The following is a 23,114-nucleotide window of genomic DNA, read 5'->3' as shown; positions in this document are numbered from 1 at the left end:
GGATTATGCAGGATAAGTTTACCTGTTTCTTCCAACATTCCCCTACAAAAAAAAAAATTGCTTGTGAGAGGAACTGATGTTGCCCAACACCATCATTAACAAAGCCTCATTACAAACAAAGAATCGTACCAAACAAAGTCAATTGTCAACAAAATTCAAGGCTAATATCCCAACCTTCAAAGCAGTACTTACTACCTGGTCCGGGAGAGTGACTAAAATTTGTACATAATTGAAAACCAAAAGGCCAATATATAATATAACGGAAAGAAAAATACATCACTTGGTATATTAAACAACATGGAGAGAGGTCTATAGATGTTCATAGTTGAGAATACAAATATAGTCTTAATTTTCAAGGGAGCAAATATAAGTCTATTACAAGATTAAAAAGTACAGACCACACATCATTTTTATACATAACAAGGAATATAATTCAACTTCCTAAATGCCCTCACCACTAAGCTCGTTAGCCCATGGCATACTTCTGGGTCCAGCTTCTAGCAGTTGTCTCGTACTTGGTCCTATCCGTCTTGTACATATGTGCGATCTCTGGCACTAGCGGATCGTCTGGGTTTGGGTCCGTCAACAAGGAACAAATGGAAAGCAACACCTGAAATAGAAACAAGAACCCTTCCCACCCACTTAAAAACTAGCATAAATGAAAGACTGAAAGAATGGTGCAAAGCAACTGTGCATGAGACTGGAAAAATGAAACCACAGGAAATAGGAATGGATTCGCTCTAAAGTTTTTCCAACAGTATTGGAGAGCTGTAGTTCGAAAGCTACTGAAAAGGAATAAATTCCTTGATAGAATCTAGATGATATGCACATGATGACATTTACAATATACAGCAGTTAAATTTGTCAAATCTAGTCAAAATAGCAAGATTATGCATCCACTATCTGGATTTCAGAAGAGAAGGGAGACAATGCCATGGCCATAATTAGAGTAATAAACAACCAGACGGGTATTGTCAGAGCAAGTTTGAATTGAACAGAAGGATTTCATATCACATAGATAACTGAAGTAAATCCACCATAAAAGGGAACCTAAATCATGGTCACATTATACCATTTTGAATAACCATTCTCAATGCTCAGTTTGGGTAAATACTCTATGCAATATATGCTAATTGGCACAGTAGTACTAAAACTTCCCAAAGTTACTTCCACATAGTACTCAGTAGTCAATTCTCATGACTATTTAAACTACACCCCTCCCGTGGTTAACTGGTTTGCAGAAATTTAAAACCCACGACATCCATAAATAAAGTCATTAAGAGATCAGGACCTTGGATATTGTCAAGGCAGGGCTCCACTGTTCTTTCAAAATGTCAAGACAGATACTGCCATTGCTGTTGATATTTGGGTGAAAAACTTTAGTTCTGAATGCAACCTGCCACAAACATATAAATGTATGATCAGGATTCAGAATAAACCTTTATGCTGCATTAAAGTTCTTTCAGTGTAATTATTGCCAAGAACAAGAAGTGTACAGAGAAACCTTCACATCAGCGCATGACACATAAAAGTGTTTACTTAACTCAAAATCTTACATTCCGCACAGTGAAATCCCATGCTCCATTAATACAGAAACTACTTACAATATCATATACACAACCCAATTTGAAATTCAATGTCAGAAACCTTAAGACAAAATGTACCTACATGATATGGCATCCAAATCTTTTCACAGTTCTGCCTGCTAACAAAATAGACAAGGGTATTCTGAGATACCCTACAACGGCTACCAAGGACCAACTACTTATGGCAAACTAAGTACCTTGTACAAAACTACAGCAGGCCACTTTCACAAACTAAGCACCAATAACCAAATCAGCCAAAACTAAACCATGCCGCTTTCACAAATTAAGCATCAATAACCAAATCATTTTCAACAAACTCAATTCCCATGGCATCAGTTTGATAGCCAAATCTTTCTTGCCCAAGCGAGATTCTTTTAAACTTCTTAACACGAGAAAAGGAGAGGAACCATAAAAAGAAATTCCAAAATACAATTAACACGACTCATTCGACTAATCAACCAATAAACATAATAAAACCTTCAAATGGATATTAAATGATGACACGAGAGCCCATACCTTTGGTGGTTTAAATGGATAATCAGGAGGGAAATGAATGGTAACTAGAAAAACTCCTCCTGCATAAGGACTATCCGGGGGACCCATTATCGTCGCTTGCCAATGAAACATGTCTTCAGCTACCGGGCCTGTCATCAAAATCATGCTTATCTCAAACCAATTCATTTAGTACTCATGACTAAAGTGTTTTAATATATATTTAGATAACTGCTATCATACTGTATCAAAATTTTCCCATGGCATTTCAAACATTAACACAACCAGGCAAAAATAGCATCCTTCAAGCGACAAATTTGTTTGCACGTCTTATAAAGATCGTAAAAAAATTATACAGTATAACCATCATGAAGGCTCGTACAACTTCCATAAAAAAAAACATAAATTAAATAAATAATCAAGCAAGACCCATTTGAGCTAACCCTTTGCACCATAGTAAACCTAGTAAAGAACCATAACACTGTCGTCATTTCTCAGACGGCATAAAAGAAAGTCCCGCAAAAATACAAAGCACATATATTTACAGTAACATCCAAAATACTATGACTTTTTGTGAATACCCAGATGCTCAAAAGAAGTAAAAACTCCAGATCGAGTATTGAAAAGGGCTAGGACAACGAAAAGCAAACGTAAAGACCCAAGAAAATACAGAGAAGAAAAAATATACCAGCGCTGCAAGATGTAGGTGGGTCTTTCTGGAGATCCTTGAGCTCCTTCAAGATCCGCTTTGATGCCATGGTTGAACGTCAAAGATCGTTACGGATCTAAAAGAAAGCTTTGGAGGGCGACACAGGAAAAAAAAAAAAGGAAGGAGAAAACCTGAGGAAGCGAGCAAAAAAGAAGAGAGGAGAAGAGCAGAGGAAAAAAAATCTCGCTTTCCTTTTTATGTGAACCTGGTTCTGCAATACTGAGATGAACTCTGAACCGTTTATTTTGATGACCTATTTCATTGAATGAACCAACGGTTCTGATGGAATTTGAGTGGCGAAGGACTTCGACCTATGATTGGTAAGTTCTGTGGGGCCTCATTGGACTTTTGAATATTCTGTATACATATTATACTTCCATCATTTGACCACTTACCACTTCTCTCCTCAACCCAACTTTGTAAGAGGGTTTTTACATCTCCAAAATTCTTTATATATATATACGAAAGCGTTGATGCAAAGATATGTTTACAATCGAGAACACTAGATAAACAATAGATAATTTATGTAGTTGTCCTAAAAAAATCGGCCTATATCTTTTTATAATTCTTTAATTGTGTCCTAATTTTTGCGGCATTTGGACCCGAACCAAAAACCTAATTCATTTGATATTTTAGCCCTTTTTGACTGTCTACTCGAACATTGCTCCCAATCGATCAAGACGAATGTTGGTGGTCGCATGGCACCCAGCTTGACATTTACATCATCACCATTTGGTTAAGATTCCAATACTCAGACTAATCATGCTTTTACTCAAATACGTGGGTGTCCTCTCTTTGGTCTAATTATGGTGGCTTTTTTTTGCTTGCAATATTGGGTAGGAATTGTAATGTTCTTTTGGATGTACCAAAAATAAGCAAAGTAGAAACAATGAAGAGAATAGAGAAAATGAGGGATAAAAGATGAGATTTTTTTTAGAAAAACAAAATGGAGTTTAAACGGTGAGTAGCAAACTATAAATATTATAACAATATGTTAAAAAATATATACATAAACTGAATTGGATAGAGTGATATCTGGACTATTTTTTATTTATTTGGAAATTTCTATTATTTTTTAGATAAAATGATTCAAATGGATCCTTAAAATTGATTTTGATAAAAAAAAAAAATTTAACCAAATTCACAAATAAATCACTAAACTAACAATTCAAAACAAATTTACAATTGTTTTTTCCTAATAACTGTGTTGTCATTTTTTTTCTTCATCAAAATTGAGTTTAAAGATCTATTTAAGCCATTTTACAAAATACAATATCCAAAAAGTATTTTTTCAAATCATAGGGTCAAAACAGGTATTCGAGCAAAACACAATATCCAAAAAAATATAAACTTTATTTAAAAATAATATATATTTTACACAAGTGCTCTAAACGATTAGATAGAGATGGAAATAGAGTGGGGATTCTATAAGAAATGTATCCCCACCCCCATTTAAACCCCCGTTCTGATGCTCGCTCCGCCTAATCTCTAGCGGAGTTGGTGACAAAGGCGGGTATATTTTCTATTATATTTATATGATATGACACTTTAAAATTTCTCCAAATCACAATTTCCATTTTTTTTTACATTTTTTAATTTGAATTCAAATTTGATTAAATATTTAATTACGATAACCGTGAATTTTTCTCATTTTTTATTTTACTTTTCTAATTTATTATGGAATTAAGGAAAAAATTATATCTATTTTCTCATTTTTATTTTAATAATAATAATAATAATAGATGTCAATTAAAAATATCTATATATAATAAAAATAATGATGATAATAAATAAATAATTTATCTATTTGTATTTTTAACTTTTTGACAAAACACGGGATCCAAATGTTAATTTTTAACAATAAATGATCCAAACGGAAAATCAACATCTTGACAAAACACAAGGTCTACAAGTTAATTTTAAAAAATAAAGAATCCAAACAGGTAATCGACTAAAATACAAAGTTCAAAATGGTGTGAACCTTAATAGAAAACATAAATTATATATATTTATCTTTTTATAAAGAATTTTTAACACTTTAAATAAATACATGCTCCAAAGATTAATTTTTAAAAATAAATAGTCAAAACAAGTAATCGATCAAAATATAGTGTTAAAATAACCGATCTATTTATTCATATTTTTATCCTTTTGACAAAACTTGAGGTCCACAAGTTAATTTTTAAAAATAAAGGTCCGCAATAGTAATCGGCTAAAATACAATGTTCAAAATTGTGTGAACTCTTACAGAAAACATAAATTATATATATACTTTAATTTTTATAAAGAATTTTGAACATTTTGAATAAATACATGGTCTGAAAGTTAATATATAAAAATATAGGGTCAAAACGGATAATTGGCCAAAATATAATGTTCAAACAATCGATCTATACATTCCTATATTTAACATTTTGACAAACACACGATGTCTAAAAGTTAATTTTAAAAATGAAGGATTCAAACGGGTAATCGACCAAAATAAGTCTTACACAAAACATAAATTTTCTTATACATAATTTAGACTTTTTATAAAAAAAAATCACGCAAAGCGTATAATAATGATGATAATAATAAAAAATAAAAGCACACGTACAACAAGCTTTTTGAACTTTGTTTTCGACACTTTAATTATTCATAATTTTTCAAAATCCTAGAAGTTTGCTATACAATGAACACCATTATAAAAAAAATTTGTGGTCAAGACGCTCTCACGTGTCCATATAAAAAACATGTTGTACGAGTATGATGAAAATAAATCCATACCCTACAATCTCCCAAAAAAATATTTTAAAATATGTATATTTTTTAATAATTATAAAAGACTGTGCGACGTACGGTTATGTTTTTTAGTTTATTATATAGAAGAGATATGTGGAAAACATGACAGAATATTACTATTTGCTGCCTGAAGTTGAATCTTCATGTCTTCAATTTTTCAAAACAAATCTATAAAATAAATAGAATGGAGAGGAAAAGTAGAAATAAGAAAAAGTGCAGAAACCTTTTTTCTTTTTTTGAGGGGAGTAGTAAGAAAGTGCACAATCAAAGCAAGTAAAAGAATATTACTACTGTTATCCCCATTTCTTCCCGGGTGTCCGGGCCTACCCTCTAAGCTCGTAGGCCGCCCGGTTGGGAGTTAAGGCCCAGATCAGGCCCATTTGGTGAGAGGAAAACGGATGTTGGCAGCCCAAGTCTGGGCAAGGCCCAAAAAGCGTCCGGGAGTTCAAACCGGGACCTCTACCAGGGGCAGGAGGTATGGTCCCGGGACCGCTCCTGTAACTCCCACTTCTTTCTACAAATGCATTATAGCAATTATGAAAAATAAGACAATATATTCATACTTTTGAGTGCATTACAATGTTAATCGAATGCTAGAGCTATTAAGTAAAGTGGAAGAATAACTAATGAATACGCAACTATAATATTCATGGGCATTTCATTAGTTAATACCCATAGAATGATGTTAAATACAATCAAACAATCACTAAAGTTATGAACAATAAAGAGAAATTCATGATCTGACGATGAATTTTATCAAGAAGGTTAAGAGATGAAGAAGTTGTGCAAGTAAATGGTTGAAGGAACAAGTATTTATAGGACAAAAACTAACCGTTATGACCGTTGGTGAATAGTGATCTGACCGTTGGAAACAATAACCTAACCGTTGGGGATATAATTGTATTCCTATTGTGGGATTTTAACAATTCTAAGTTATTGAAGTAACTAACACATGAGAATAATTAAATTATGGATGTTAGAGAAACTTTTTTAGAAAATTTTGTGAGTCAAAAATGTTGGACTAGGTAATATAAGAAGATTGGGAAATTTTCATTTTTTTACTATTCACCGGGTACTATTCATAGTGGGTCCCACAGTAGGGTCCACATGGGTCCCACAGCGGGGTCCACCCCATGGTTTCCACATGATGATGCAGTAGTGATACAATGATGACTCTAGCAAACCACCATGCTTAATATTTTGAATATTTTATTATTCCACTATGCTTGATATTTTAAATATTTTATTAGCATAGTATCCCAAGTTTTTCCTATAAATAGCCCTTCCAAAACTCATTTTTGAATCACAAAACCTCATTTTCTTTCTCTCACTCTACCCAAAAAATCTTCTTAACACCCTTCTAAAGTTCTAAACCTCGAAGATCTAAGCGAAGTTCTGTCCGTAACGCTAGCCTACGAAAACCTTATAGGTAAGCTCTTTCCCGAGCCTTTCATTTCAGTTATTTAGTTATTATATATATATAGAGATTATTTTACTATACTGTTATAATACCAAAATTTATATATAGATTATTTTACTATGCCGTTATAATGCCAAAATTTATATATAGCTTATTTTACTATGCCGTTATAATGCCAAAATTTATATACAGATTATTTTACTATGCCGTTATAATGCCAAAATTTATATATAGCTTATTTTACTATGTCATTATAATGCCAAAATTTATATACAGATTATTTTACTATGCTGTTATAATGCCAAAATTTATATATAGATTATTTTACTATGTCGTTATAATGCCAAAATTTATATATATAGATTATGTTACCATGCCGTTAAAATGCCAAAATTTATATATAGATTATTTTACCATGTCATCATGACTTAAAATGCCAAAATTGAAATATAAACTATTTTTTATATAGGCTATGGTTACACTTTGGAATATTATGGATTTTTATTATATGACCTTATTCCCTATTATACTATGACCTGGACATTTCCGTATGACTATGACCATGACCACGACCACGACTTTTAGACCGGGATCTTGCCATGGACAATTATAGTATGACCATACGCCTGGACCTAAAATAAACAATAAAATAAGAAAAATAGAATAACAACAATTATAAACTAAAATTACATTATGTAGATTTTATGTAAGTTAATAGTTTTTGTTTTTATCAGGAAGCTAACAATTTCGGTTGTTTTATCAAGACGCAAGGTAAGTAGAATCCTCATCTACAATACAAGTCTTTTATGTGTCTTATGTGCATTTATATGCTTTATATGTTATCCTACCATGTTGTTATGCATAAGTTATTTTTAATAATGTTATATTTCTTATGCAGAAGCACGCTTAATGTTCACAAATAAGTTATTGAAAGCGTTAAAGTAGAGGTGCTGCTTGGGAGACCTACATCCCAAAAATGTAAGGAGGGATATGTACTTCCCTATATAATGAATGTTTATGAGGGAGAAATTCCCTATTATCATGTTTATGTTAAGGTGGGAATGTGATTCCCTATGTAAGGCCGGCAGCAGCATCCTCTAGGGCCCAAAAGAAAGGAAAGTGAAAGAAAGAAAATACATAACATGTTGCACGTTTATTTTAATGCATATGAGGTAGTTATTCTGCTTACTGAGTCTTAGCTCATCAGATAATGTTTTGTATTGTATGTAAGATGCCCCAAATATAAATTGTTGATGAGTATACGTGGAGCCAACATGACTGTACATATGGGGCTGACCTGAAGGGAGTGGAGTTCTGCTATGCTATTCTACAAATAAACAAGAAACTTGATTTTATTTTTATATTTATATTTCATAAAAAGTATTTTGTGAACTTTATAATTTACGCAAAGCTTTAAAAGTATTTCATGAACGTTGTAATTTACCTAAAGGTTTTAAATTTATCGATTTGATGCATCTCTAATTCTACGTTAAGGTGTAACAACGCCACGAAAATTATTTATAAAAAGTATTAAGATTTGTACGTAAGATAAAGTTTTTTATTTAGTTTGTGGGTATTGTATGGTTTGAAGTTATGAACATTAGTTTATGTATTGTTTAATAAAGTTTTTTTTAAATTCAGAATTTCAGTATTGTCGTATTTAGGTTAAACTTTGTTTTTACACTATATAAATGTATATTAAGAAAGCAGGTCGTTACAACTCCCCCCAACGCCCCGAGGCGCAACAGAGAAGGTCGCGGCTCGGGAAACCAAGATGGGAGCCGGGATCGCTGTGGATAGTCCTGGACCTTGGTAAACGGTCCGGGATCCTGGTAGATGGTCCGGGACCTTGGTGAACGGAGGGGGACGTGGGTAAACGAACCCGGGTCAGTTGTCCGAGGTTGGCGAGGTAAAGTGCCCAAGATACTGACATCGTCCCATGAAGCGTGGGTGTTGTCCCCACGCTTAAACCTAAAGAAGAGGTTGCATCGGAATTGCATGCTGTTGGTTCAGAACTGCACCGCCACAACTCTGACCCATCTTGTCCTCCAATCTTCACTACTACAAAAAGGGTTTTTTAGGACTAGCATTGCGAGTCCTCTATTTGAGAGCCTTAAAAACTAAGGTTTTTTAGGACTCGCAACCCGAGTCCTAAAAAATCTGGTTGAGTGCCTTTAATTAAGTTTTTAGGACTCGCATTGCGAGTTCTAAAATAATGTTTTTAGGACTCGCAGCGAGTCCTAAAAAATCTGGTTGAGTGCCTTTAATTAAGTTTTTAGGACTCGCATTGCAAGTTCTAAAAGAATGTTTTTAGGACTCGCAATGCGAGTCCTAAAAAATCTAGTTGAGTGCCTTTAATTAAGTTTTTAGGACTCGCAATGTGAGTCCTAAAAAATCTGGTTGAGTGCCTTTAAGTAACTTTTTAGGACTCGCAACGCTAGTCCTAAAAAATCGGGTTGAGTGCCTTTAAGTAATTTTTTAGGACTCGCGGGTAATTTTTTAGGGCTCGCTTTGCATGACCTTAAAAGTAATTTTTTTTTAAAAAAAATACAGCTACAATTTTAATTTTGATTTAAAAATATACATCCATTTGAGTGTCGAATATCTATCAAAAGAAATTTGAAAAGAAAATACTAAAAAAATGGCAAAAAAATTTTACGAAATAAATTTAAAATTTCTAAACATGTATTGTAATTAGCTAGCTATAACATTGATAACTTCACAAAATAGAGTTATTTTACCACTTTTTATGTGTTAATTGTTGCTTAGTTCTTGAGTTCTTAATTGATTTATTAAGTTTTTAAATAATTTTGAATTTATTAGGTTTATTTTAATTTTAAAGATTTTTGTGTATTTTTATTGTTATATTATTGTAAAATGTTATGGCTTAATTATTTAAAATTAATATTGTTAAGTTAGGAGTAAAAAGATGCAATTTTGAGCTTAAGTGTTTAAGTAAATTAAATTTTAATTAATATTTTCATTGAAATTTTGTTGTATATTTCATTATTGAAAATATTTAGTTTTAATTTAATTTATGTTTGTTTTATAGGGAATTTTTTGTATGTTATTTGCTCTTGAAAAGCAAGAAGAATGGTGAAAAAAATGGCATTTCTGTAAAGGAAAAGCAAGGAAAGTGGCATTTTTCTACAGCCCAGAAGCTTCAGGCCCAAGCCTCTGCCGTGGCCCACCTACACTCCTCACTAGCCATCAACACATTCCCAGCCTTCCTTCAGCAAGCAGCATCTACTCCAAGCCGCTCCAAAGCACCACGTGGCAGCACACCTTGACTCCAAGCTCAGCAACATCATCAAACCAACTTGCCACTCCTGCCTCACGTGAAGCAATCAACCCCTGCCAAAGCTTCTCCCAGCGTTGCTCCATCAGCTGCATGAAGCCAAGGCCCAAGTCGCTGGCCCAATTCCACCGAAGCCCAACACAGGCCCAACATGCCTGCTGCCGATTCGGCCCAGCACCGAATTCATTGAACACACAGCCACCAAAAAGGCCAAAACTCACATTTTTATTCCCAATGTTTTTCACTCAAATATCAATTTACTCTTCTCTATTTTTCTTACCTAAATAAACATTCCTAATTCATTTTTTACCATAACTTTTCACTAATCTTTTACCCAACCAAACATTTCATCTTTCCAATACTCTTACACTTACTCTATTTATCCTACCACTTCCCAACACAATTAAATTAATCAATTTATTTATTTTAATTTGATTAATTTAATCTCCATATTTTGTGTTATCAGGTAAATTAGCATTGGTGACGTGGCGAATAATTTCTTGATACGTGGCTGACACCTGGAAGCATCTGCTAGAGTATCGACCAGAAGACACACCAGAAGCATGACAAGCCTATCTTTGCCACGACCAGACTGGTCGGTGGTCCCACTTGCAAAGCAACATTTGTGAGAAGATCTTTGTGAATCCCGAATTTATCTCATGCAATCTTCCGAATATCCCACTATTCAGGGGATAATATCTGCAACAATATTCTGTAATCCTCCATGAGCCTATAAATAGCAAGATATAGCTCAAGGGGAGGGGACTCTTTTTTGAACTAAAAAACCATAGAGAGAGATAGAATTTCTCCTAAAACACTTGAATTGTTTTAAGTGAAGTGCTGAAACCCATTAAACCCAAGTTCTCTGATCACACTTTTGATTTCATATCAATATAATTCTAAGTGGACGTAGGTCATTACCAGATCCTGGGGCCGAACCACTATAAATTGCTGTGTTTTCTTTACTTTCGTCATTATATTATTCTCTTTATATTTGTCCATATCATTCATATTTTGACTCCGTGTCAGTTGGCTAAATCGTGGGTCAACATTCTGGTGCTTTCATTGAGAGGACAATTCATTGCTGTTAAGAAAACTGATGGCGAAAGCAGGAAAGAAAGCTGGCCAGACTGCCGCCGCTGCACCGTCGAATCCACCACCTCCTCCTCCACCCGCAGGCATGGCGGAAGATGAGCCGCAACTAGATTTTGAAGAGGAGGAAATGGACGATGCGACGCTGAAGAGCACCCTGGGCGCGTTGCAAGAAGAATTGGCTAGTCTGAGGGCCAATCAAGAGACTGCCGCAGAAGCCATGGCAAGGCAGCAGCAGGAACTTGATCGTCAGCGGGCGGAGTTGAGCGAGAGACAAGCAGAGGTGGATCGCCGCCAGACTGAAGCCATGGCAGCCCTCGAAGTAGCCTTGCTGTTGACAAGAAATCAGGCCGCACCTGCCTCGCAGCCTAACCAACCTGAGAATGGGCACCTCGGGAGGGTCCCAATCCTAGCCCACCAATCCATCCTTCAAGTCCGCAAAGGCCCGAGCAGCCTCAGATGCCTCATGAAGACGTCCCACTGGACCCCGAGGAAAATCCACCATCCCAAGTTGCTCGAGGTAATCCCCCGCAGCAAAGGCAGAATAGGGTCGAGCGACAGCCTCGTAGTCCTAGACGCCGTGAGAATGATGGGCCACACCAAGCGAACAGAGGTCACTACCCTCCTGGTAACAGGAGGGACTCGGAGTTAGGCTCTGCGGTCCGTGGACCCCCACGGCATGATAATGCACGGGGACATCGCGACCAGCGCAGGCCACCCTCTAACGCTCGAGGCGTTTCTGCCAGAGACGGGAATAGAGGGAACAGCCAATCTAACCACAGCCAATCAAGGTTCAAAGATGGCCACGGATACAACGAGGCTGACTCAGGCAAGGGCAATGCTGATGGGAGGAACGGAAATAGAGGTAAAAGCAGGAGCCAAATACCTCAAGATGACCAACCAAATAGACAAGACGCTGGGGGGAAACCCAGGCAAAATAATGTCTTCAACCGGCTCGGAGGTAGCGAGCAACGGAGAAGGGAGGAAGACCTAAGGGACATACTCAATGATCGTCGAGAGAAGCATGGTGAGAACATCCCTCCAGCAGCAGAGACCGGAGCTATTCCTACTGCATTGCAAGCCCAGATAGACGCACTGAATCAGGCTGTGCAACAGCTGGTCGGGGGAAGAACCTCATACATCGACCATGATAGAAGAGAGGGCACTCCTTTTGTCCAAAGGATAGCCAGCGCAGAGACTCCCAGCAAGTTCAAGATGCCTACGCTCCCGAACTTTGATGGATACGGGGATCCCGTCTCGCATGTGAATAAGTTTGAAATCCAAATGGATATTCAGAAAGTGTCCGAAGACGCTCGGTGCAGGATCTTTCCTGCAACACTTTTTGAAGCCGCGCAGGAGTGGTTTTTTAAGTTCCCACCTGCAAGCATAGTTTCCTGGGAAATGTTTGTAAGGGAGTTCTACGGACAGTTCTACGCGGGCCGTGTCCACCCGACCGAAGCAAACCAACTGGTCGAGATCCGGCAGCAGGACGGAGAGTCAGTGAAAGACTACGTCCAACGATTTATGAGGGTGGCGGCCGGAGCAAAAACAGTAGGAGACAAAGGCAAGATGATGGCCATTACCGCAGGGGTAAAGTGTTGTGAAAATTCTAATGATTAAAATATGCGCAAGTATACACAATCGACAACAAGTAATACAGTGATAATGTATCAAAGTTCGTCTCCACAGGGACTTTTCAACTAAATTAATGTAAAATCAACCAAAAACAGTTTATAATACAGTAACCAAATCAAGAGAAAGGTTGTGTAATTAGTTATGAAAATAAATGTAAATGAGCAAATTAATTCAACTAAAAATCAGAGATTAAAATGAAAGAATTCTGGGTGGATTTCAGATATGAGAAAAATAGATTTAGGTGGTTATTTCCCCTCGGTACGTTCCAGTTGCTACAGCAATAGCTCAGCAATGAGTCAGCAATTTATGTCACAGTTAACAGATTTCGTAAAACCCAGTAAGTTTTTCCCAAAACTTAATATCTATTGTTTATAACCACTCTCCATACATTCCTGTATTAAAACAGACTATAAACAATCCATCAAACACCAAATCTTTAGGTTATGCAAGGCAGCAAAATAGTCCTATTCCACTACTAAAAATCACCTAAAAATAGATGAATCTCTTGCATCAATTGAATGGGTTCAGCTAGACTTCCCTTTTCCAAGTTAGATCTAACTTAATAAATGCTAAATATGGCCAGTAATTAACATTCAATTAACATTACAGCACATTCAATTGAACTTTGACATAAACAACTTCACCATGCATTTAGAAATTTAGCTCATACATAAGGGTTCATAACCACCCAAATCTTTAGAGTGTTAGTTCATGGCTGAAATTATAAACATAAAACCAGTACAGAATATTTCCATGGAGTTTGAGCAGAAATTGAGATGAGAAAATAATACAAAATTAAAGAGAGATAGAGATTAGAGAGAATTGAGTGTTGAGCTCTAGTCCTCCTTAGGCGTCTGTCTTCTTTTTCTCTCCTATTTCGTACTCCCTTCTTCTTCTTTCTTTCTACTTCTCTCTGTACTTTTCTTAGTGAAAAAAATAGTCAGAATCCTCCAAAAATGATCCGTCCCTCAATATTTCGGCTGAGCCCTCTTTAAGGGTACTTGGTTTACCCTAATTAGCAAGTCAAAGTCAATCTTGCCCCCCTGTCCTTTGCCACACCATCCAGCTGACTTAATTGTACAATATTCTCGCCACCTCAGCGCCACTTATGTCTCATTAAGTCCAACTGGCATTTGTCACGTTTTCTTCCTGGGCTCTGCCAATTGCTACGGTATGTTTGCTACAGCATTAAGAGTACAGCAACAAGCTCTTTCCAGAATTGTTCCTCTTCATGATCCAAAGTTCCCAATCACCTGTTTTAGCCTCCTTTCCTGATTAACATAAACACGAAACTACATAAATCACTAAGAAAAATATGATAATACAGATACACAGTCCCTTGATACAAATATACACTAAATGGACACAATTACAGTACTTACAACTCATTACTCTTTTGTTTTGGCTTGAAAATTAAGTTTAAAGATGTGAAAATAACTCTAAATCCTAGAGTTATCAACACCCCAAACTTAGCCTATTGCTCGTCCTCGAGTAATGATGACACCACAGTAAACACAACAGTAAACACACACAACACACACACAACCGATGAGAGATTCAAAAGAATTCAAAATGGCCTAGTGAACATTGATGCTCTCAGAAAAATGGAATTAAGTGGAATAAAGAAATGTTTCTGCCTTAACCGTATATGCTGCCCTTTCAAATTTTTCTCACTGGATATCACTAACATCTCTCTAGAGTCCTCTAATCAATAATGTATAAAATCACATCCCACCGAACTTTGAATTTCTCTACAGTCACCCTTTGATTTTTCATTCATAATAGCTCCATAAGTTGAATTAGTGCACTCCTCTCCACTAATGTAGTCTCAACTTATCCCCTTGATCAATAGGACTTTACTAAGCTTGTAATGTAAGGCTTAGGCTAGGGTATGATAAATGATTTTTTTTTTTATTTTTATTTTTTTACTAGCTTAAACCTAACCACCTCACTTGTCAAAATTTTAGCCTCTCCCTCATGATTTCTCACTCTTGATTCACTTCCCTATAATTATTTTTACTCACAAGGACATGCTATTGTACTGTAATTCTCTTGCTATGTTTTCTTCTGATCTCCCTTTTTTCTTTTTCTTTTTTCTTTTGCTTTTCTTTTATGTTTTTTTTTTTCTGATATTTTATTTACTACCATTATATATATATTTATATTTTTGTTTTTTTTTTTTTTTTAGAACTACACAAATTCACAACAAAAAGAGAAAACTATATGATAAATAGCAAGAGAATATGCTTGATATTATATAATGATATGCCTTGTGAGCTAATTCCCCACCCCAAACTTACAACCCAACATTGTCCCCAATGTGGCTAAAATAATGATCAAGAATTAGCTCGCCACAAGCTACACTCACCACACTCACCCCAAACTGAATATGAGAAACAATTTTTTGACAAGTGATAGCAATTAAGTTGGGAAACATATGGAAAATGTAATATAGGGGAAGATGGGATGCATGATCGGGTTAAAAAAAAAAAAATAGGCTCATTGGCTCAAAATTGGGTGACTAAGGGAACAATATGTTTATTAGGAAGGCTAGAAAGGCACAAGCGTCCAAGGATGGCCTAAATCATATCTTAGGGACAAGCCGAGCTAGGATTTCGCCTCAAGGAAATGCACTAATCAATTCTAGATGCTACAGCATATACTTAGCAATCAGTAAAAAAAAATGCAAAGTCTGGTGGGAAAACAAAATTATACTGTGTTGAAAAGAGACTAAAAAGACACATTCATAATATCCAGCAATGAAATAGTCAGAGACAGCATATAAAGCCAGGCAGTCACAGAAATGGAGCGAATGGAAAAATATCATCATCGAGCGGAACACTAGGCCACAGGAAAATACTTTAAATCTCTCAACACACACTAACACAAACAAAACAGTACAAGACACTACAGACACAGAATACGAAAAATATAGTCTAAAACATATATAAAAAAAAAACTAACATAAGAACACAAGCACAGAACAGGAATTAAAATAGTGAATAGGATAAGGAAACCCCCTTCACTCGGAGTCCTCGTTAGGAGCATCCGGAGTAGGCGCAGGTGCTGAATGTGTAGTCCATGGGTCAAGAATCTGCTGCGGGAATGGTGGGAATTGGGGAACAACTCGCGGAGTGAGCTTTTTGAAGGTCCGCTCCATGATGCCATCACGCTGCTGCTCATATTGCCAAAAAGAGTGCATACGGCCACAAAGCTCTTCCTGCCTGCGATGCATTTGTTGTTGCATCACTTCAAACTGAGTGAACCGCTCCAAAAGGGCATCGTCGACCGGGGTAGCAGGTGCCGATGAAGATGCAGAGTTGCGGGGGTTCTTAGCGGCTCGGGGTGGGCCAAAACTGACAGCTGCTCTGGGATGTAACAAACCTTCCTCGGGCAAAACAGGGACTCCAGCTTCACGGCAAAGAGCGGTGATGGTGGTGGGCAGAAACAATTTCCCTTTTTCGCGTTGGGAACACTCGAAGATCTCTTGAGCTAACACTGTCCAGACATCTACTTGGAGTCCCTTTTGCAGGCAATAGAGCATGAAGGCGCGAGCCTTGCTCACCGTAGAATCATGCGAAGTAGGGCAGAGAGTGGTCTGAACAAATGAGTACAGACATTTAAGATCATGCTCCAATTCCGTCCTCCGAAAACGTAAGTTGTCGTGCTCATCCACATCCCAGGTAGAATCATGCTGAGCGATTGTTTCCATAACTTCTATTAGTGCGTCCCCTGTCACCTCCCCTCGGCATGGGGTAAAAGAGCACTGAACTGATTCTAGTTCAAACAAATAATTAATTGCTTCAGCATTGAAAGGCACCTCAACTTCTCGCACAATGACTGTAGTGGGCCACTCTTGAGACAGAAAGTTCGCATAGAACTCTCGGACAAGCTCGGTTACGGCGGGTTCGGGCAGCACCACAAAATTCTCCCAACGCCTCTCACTGATTGTGGTACGTAACCACTCAGGTAACTCCTCTATTCCAGCTCTGTCAGCCACCAAACCTCTCTCAATGTACAGATCCCGACTAACCACTTGGTTGTTGTATTTTGCTTCGGCTGTTGGACAATAGAATTTCTTTACTTCATGGAAGGGCTTCTTCTTCACTTTATGTGCCACTCTCTTAGTTCTTGGCATGATTGAAATCTGGAGAGTGCCCAAATGGACGACAGCAAAAGGGAGGCAGTACAGAACAGAACACCAATAGAGACAACTAAAAACCCCCAATAAGAGAAACACAGCCACAAGTGTATATTCTGAACAAAGGACTATTACCCCAAATGGTGTCACTGAGCCGAGATGTCCTTGGCGGAGAAGAGGCAGGCACGGTCTGGGTTGTTGCCGAGATTCTTGGGCTGGAGAGAAATGATGCTCAACTGGGACTCACGGAGCAGGGGTGCCGTAGGCGTGGGTCTCGTCGGACCACAATGGAGGCAGGGACTCTCGGGATCACTGGAAAGGCTCACGAAGGGGTCGTAGCTGGTGTTGTGAGGTGGTTCTCGGTCTGGGGTCGCCGTAGGGTCGTGGTGGGGTAAATGCCGTGGGTTTTCGTGAGGTTGACGAGATGGGTCGAAGGGGCGGAGTCGTGGTTAAGTGAGATGGAACAGGCGATGGGATGGCTCGGTGGCTGTTGGGATGGGTCCCATGGGTTCGGCGGTGTGATGAGATGGGCGGATGGGAAGGCTCGGAGTGGTGAGAGGCGGAGCTGGGTGGCTTGGGCGAGTGGTCGGCTGAGGGATTTCTTTGGTTGGGGTTTCAGGGGTGGCGGTCAACGAGGGCTACTGAGAATGTGGTGAGGATGTACTGAGTATGTATATATATATATATTAAAGGTAATAAACTAATGTATTTAATAAAAGTAATATATAAGAAAAGTAATATATAAAAAAAATGAAATACGAATATATATATATAATAAAAGGGAAAGTAAGTGATATGTTTTTTTTTTTCGTTTCTTTTAGATAAATATATATATATATATATTCAGTACATCCAAAATAACTGATACGAAAAGGGTCTGTTGCAAGGGGGCCCAGTTGACTAATTCTTGGGAGCCCAATATACTATAGGGTCAAATGGACCCTTTCTTTATTTCTTTGTATAAAGTCCACGGGCTGCTGGGTCCACAAAAATCCAAAATTTTGACAGCTCTTTGGTCCAAAAACAATTGAAATGCACCCAATGATTGCACCTTTAATTCCTTAATCATTTAATCCTTTTTTCAGCACGTGCCAGTTTCACACTTTACGGACCACCCAGCCTCGATGAAATCCCGATACTTCTATTTTGGACCCAGACTCATTGAGTTGCTGCCCAGCATTGCTGAGTGGTTGCTATAGCAACTAGGCAACACTTTCCACCCCAAACTTAGTTCCTCTGCCCAGATTTCTATGCTCAGCCTAGTCCCAGTGTTACCAACTTCTGGCGGACCTGCTTCTTGATGCTCTATTTTTTTTTTTTTTCAAAGGGTAATACACCCCAAACTTCATTACATCCATTATTTATGTACAACTGTCTCTTTCACTCATGGGTTGCCCAAATGTGCCACAAGAAATGCATGGCAACCCATAGCCTTTCTCCTTCAAGCATCCTTCAGATGGACGGAGGTCTTTTCTCTGTCAACCTCCCCACCAAAATAATGTTTCAGCCGCTGTCCGTTAACTGTGAATTCTCTTCCCGATTTTTCATCTCTCACCAGGACAGCTCCAAATGGATACACTTCTATCACAGTAAATGGTCCAGACCAACGGGACTTAAGCTTTCCAGGAAATAGCTTCAACCTGGAGTTAAACAGTAACACTTGCTGATTTTTCTCAAATACTCTTTCCTTGATCCTGCTGTCATGCCATTTCTTCGTCTTTTCTTTGTACAGCTTTGCATTTTCATAAGCAAACAGCCGCATCTCATCCAATTCATTCAGCTGCAGCTTTCTTGCTTCTCCAGCCACTACAAGATCCAAATTTAACTTCTTCAACGCCCAAAACGCCTTATGCTCTAATTCTACAGGAAGATGACATGCCTTCCCATAAACTAGGCTATAAGGTGACATGCCTAGTGGAGTTTTATAAGCTGTCCGGTAAGCCCAAAGTGCATCATCTAATCGTTGGGACCAATCCTTCCTACTGGGATGCACCACTTTTTCAAGAATTCCTTTAATTTCTCTGTTCGAAATCTCCGCCTGCCCGTTGGTCTGCGGGTGATATGCCGTGGCTATTTTATGCTTTACACTGTACTTAGCTAATAAGGCAGCCAAGACTTTGTTGACAAAGTGCGTCCCCTCATCACTGATTAGTGCTCTTGGCGTCCCAAATCGTGTAAAAACATTTTTATGCAGAAATTTCATTACCACTTTGGCATCATTCGTTGGACTAGCTACTGCCTCCACCCATTTTGATACGTAGTCCACAGCCACTAAAATGTAGAGGTTTCCAAAAGATTGGGGGAAAGGCCCCATGAAGTCGATGCCCCACACGTCAAACAATTCCACCTCCAAAATACAATTAAGAGGCATTTCATTCCTGGCTGAGATGTTACCCACTCGCTGACAGCGGTCACAGCGTTGAACAAAATCGTGGGCATCCTTAAAGATAGACGGCCAATAGTACCCTGACTGAAATACTTTGGCAGCAGTGCGTTGCCCACCAAAATGACCACCATATGGAGCTGAATGACAGTGTGCCAAGATGCTGGAAACTTCAATTTCTGGTACACATCTTCTCATTATATGATCTGGGCACTGTTTGTACAGGTACGGCTCATCCCAGAAATAAAATCTGATGTCATGTAAGAACTTTTTAAGCTGCTGTTTGGTGAAATCAGGTGGATGTACACCCCCAACTAAAAAGTTTACAACATCCGCATACCATGGTACCTGTTCTTGCTCCACAACCAGCAGCTGTTCATCAGGAAATGAGTCTTGAATTTGTAATTCTGCCTCTAATTTGCTGCTGTGAGTATTAGTTTCCAGCCTTGATAAGTGGTCCGCCACTTGATTTTCTGTCCCTTTTCTGTCTCGGATTTCCAAATCGAACTCTTGCAGCAACAAAACCCAACGTATCAGCCTTGGTTTAGAATCCTTTTTGGCGATCAAATACTTGATAGCGGAATGGTCCGTGTACACAATAACCTTAGTCCCCACAAGATAGGCTCGAAAATTTTCAAATGCAAAAATCACAGCCAGCAGCTCTTTTTCTGTTGTAGTGTAATTAATTTGGGCATCCACTAATGTTTTACTGGCATAGTAAATAGAATGAAAAACTTTATTCTTCCGCTGCCCAAGAACAGCCCCAATGGCAAAATCGCTTGCGTCGCACATAAGTTCAAAAGGTAGAGACCAGTCAGGTGCTGTAATCACTGGTGCAGTAACAAGGGCTGACTTCAACTTCGAAAATGCCTCTTGACATTCATCAGTAAACTCAAAAGGTCTATTCTGCTCCAGCAAGCTGCATAAAGGTTTGGACACCTTAGAGAAATCCTTGATAAAACGCCTGTAAAAGCCCGCATGACCGAGGAAACTTCTAATGCCTTTTACTGTGGTAGGGGCTGGTAGTTTCTCTATAACTTCCAGTTTCGCTCTATCAACTTCAATCCCCTTTTTCGACACTTTATGCCCCAATACAATGCCCTCTTGCACCATAAAATGGCATTTTTCCCAATTCAACACTAAATGGGTTTCCTCACACCTCTTTAAAACTCGTTCTAAATTCACCAAGCAGCTATCAAATGAGTCCCCATACACAGAGAAATCGTCCATGAATATCTCCAAAATACTCTCAGCCATATCGGAAAAAATGGCCGTCATGCACCGCTGAAATGTGGTCGGTGCATTGCACAAACCGAAGGGCATTCTTCTAAAAGCGAAGGTGCCGTATGGACAGGTGAAAGTGGTCTTCTCTTGGTCCTCCGGCGCTATAGAAATCTGATTATACCCAGAATACCCATCAAGAAAACAGAAGAACTCCTTTCCCGCCAAGCGGTCCAACATTTGGTCGATGAAGGGCAAAAGGAAATGATCCTTTCTAGTGGCCTTGTTGAGTTTTCTGTAATCCATGCAAACCCGCCATCCGGTGACTGTACGAGTGGGAATAAGCTCATTGTTGTCATTAGTAACTACTGTAACGCCCCCTTTCTTCGGAACACATTGGACAGGACTTACCCACTTGCTGTCAGAAATTGGATAAATAATCCCATAGTCAAGCCACTTAATGACTTCTTTTCTAACCACGTCCTTCATTACTGGATTCAACCTCCTTTGCTGCTCCACAGAGTGAGTACAATCAGATTCTAGCAAGATCTTGTGCATACATAGCGCTGGACTGATCCCTTGAATATCAGCCATTGTCCATCCAATCGCCCTTTTATGCTGCTTCAGCAGTTTCAGCAATGCCTCTTCAGCAACAGGCTCCAGACAGCTAGATATTATCACAGGCAAAGTATCATTGTCGCCCAAGTACACATACTTTAAATGACTTGGCAGTGGCTTTAACTCCAGCTGGGGTGGTTCTTCAACAGATGGTTTAGGGGCCTGAAAGTGCTTTTCTGGCAGATTTAGAGCTTCAAACATCTTACTAAATTTCTTGGTTGGTTGGCAAGAATCTACCCATGTAAGCATCTCCTCATCTTCACTGCTATACTCCTCCTCATCTCCAAAAATCTGGGTTCCCATAGCAGCTTTTTCCACCCTTTTATTGAACTTCTCAGCTACCAAAGTATCAACAACGTCAACTCTAGAGCATTCTTCCACTTCATCCGGGAATTTCATAGCTTCAAACACACTAAAGGTGATTTGTTGGTCATTCACCCTCATGGTAAGTTCACCATTTTGCACGTCAATAAGAGTACGCCCTGTAGCAAGAAAAGGTCTACCCAAGATTATAGGTACCTCTCTATCCGCTTCATAGTCTAAAATGATGAAATCCGCCGGAAATATAAATTTATCCACTTGAACTAACACATCTTCAATCTTGCCCTCGGGATGAGCCATAGATCTGTCTGCAAGTTGTAAAGTAACAGTAGTGGGTCGTGCCTCACCAATACCCAACTTCTTGAAAATTGACATAGGCATAAGGTTGATACTAGCGCCTAAATCGCATAATGCTCTTCCCACATCTCTACCCCCAATTGAGCACGGAATTGTAAAACTGCCGGGATCTTTTAATTTAGGGGGTATTTTACTTTTCAACATTGCGCTACATCCTTCTGTAAGTGCTACAGTTTCAAACTCCCCCAAACGCCTTTTCTTCGTCAAAATATCTTTTAAAAACTTAACATAATTCGGCATTTGCTCCAATGCTTCGACCAAGGGGATATTAATATGCAGCTGTTTCAGTACATCCAAAAACTTTCTGAACTGACCATCCTGTTGTTGTTTGCGAAATCGCTGCGGAAATGGAAGGGGCGGTTTAGGACCAGAATTTACTGGAGCAGTTTGCTGACCCTTTGCTGTAGCAATTGGGCCAGTTTCAGCAATTTCCTGGGCAGTTTTGTTACTTGTTTCTCCTTCACTTTGGATTGAAGTGGGCTCTCCACTACCCTGTATCTCCTCAGAATTTCCCAGATTTTTACCATTCCGTAGCTGAATAGCTTTACAGTGTTCTTTCCCATCTTTCCTTGGATTTTCTGTATCACTAGGCAAAGATCCTTGCGGCCTAGTTTTCATTTCATTGGCTAGCTGGCCGAGCTGCATCTCAAGATTACGAAGAGAAGCTGCTTGGCTCTGTATTACTGCATCATTCTTAGCCATATACTCCCTCATTAGATTCTCCAAAGAGTTCGGCTGGGAGTTTTGAACATGTTGTGAAGGTCTTGGCTGCTGTGAAAAACCTGGTGGATATGCTTGTCTTCCTTGTGCTGGTGCTGTGCTTGAACTTGCTCCTTGACCCCCCCATGACAGATTAGGATGATTCTTCCATGCTAGATTGTAAGTGTTCGAATATGGGTTGTTGTTGCGGTTGAAATTCTGATTTCCCACATAACAAACTGAGGCTGGATTTGAAGGGCAATTCTCAAAAGTATGCCCGTCCCCACAATACACGCATGACACTTCTGCACTTTGAATGGCAGCAGCTGGCTGAATACTTCCTCCCAAACTCATATTCTTC

The 23,114-nt window shown here is 38.5% G+C and overlaps 1 protein-coding gene across 1 annotated transcript; it reads right to left on the bottom strand.

Moving 5' to 3' along the window:
• Positions 1–255: 255 nt before the first annotated feature.
• Positions 256–2,964, bottom strand: LOC133796912 (ubiquitin-conjugating enzyme E2-17 kDa-like). The gene is made up of 4 exons (XM_062234612.1): positions 2,767–2,964; positions 2,103–2,230; positions 1,292–1,396; positions 256–610 (listed from the first exon to the last, which is right to left on the bottom strand). The coding sequence occupies exons 1-4, from the start codon at positions 2,834–2,836 to the stop codon at positions 467–469; spliced, it is 447 nt and encodes a 148-aa protein (XP_062090596.1). The 5' UTR covers positions 2,837–2,964; the 3' UTR covers positions 256–466.
• Between the last annotated feature and the right edge of the window lie 20,150 nt (positions 2,965–23,114).

The sequence above is a fragment of the Humulus lupulus genome, chromosome 8, assembly GCF_963169125.1.
Source record: "Humulus lupulus chromosome 8, drHumLupu1.1, whole genome shotgun sequence".
In the NCBI taxonomy this organism is placed as follows: Eukaryota; Viridiplantae; Streptophyta; class Magnoliopsida; order Rosales; family Cannabaceae; genus Humulus; species Humulus lupulus.
Note: the sequence above shows the minus strand (reverse complement) of the source record. Positions and strands in the feature narration are given on the sequence as shown.

What these genes read in the sequence shown, in the direction of transcription:
- LOC133796912 (XM_062234612.1), bottom strand. Translation starts at nt 2,836, where the DNA reads ATGGCATCAAAGCGGATCTTGAAGGAGCTCAAGGATCTCCAGAAAGAC. An exon ending in ATCCATTTAAACCACCAAAG is followed by an intron (nt 1,397 to 2,102) that starts GTATGGGCTCTC and finishes TGTTTGTGGCAG; the next exon opens with GTTGCATTCAGAACTAAAGT. An exon ending in CTGCCTTGACAATATCCAAG is followed by an intron (nt 611 to 1,291) that starts GTCCTGATCTCT and finishes TTTCTATTTCAG; the next exon opens with GTGTTGCTTTCCATTTGTTC.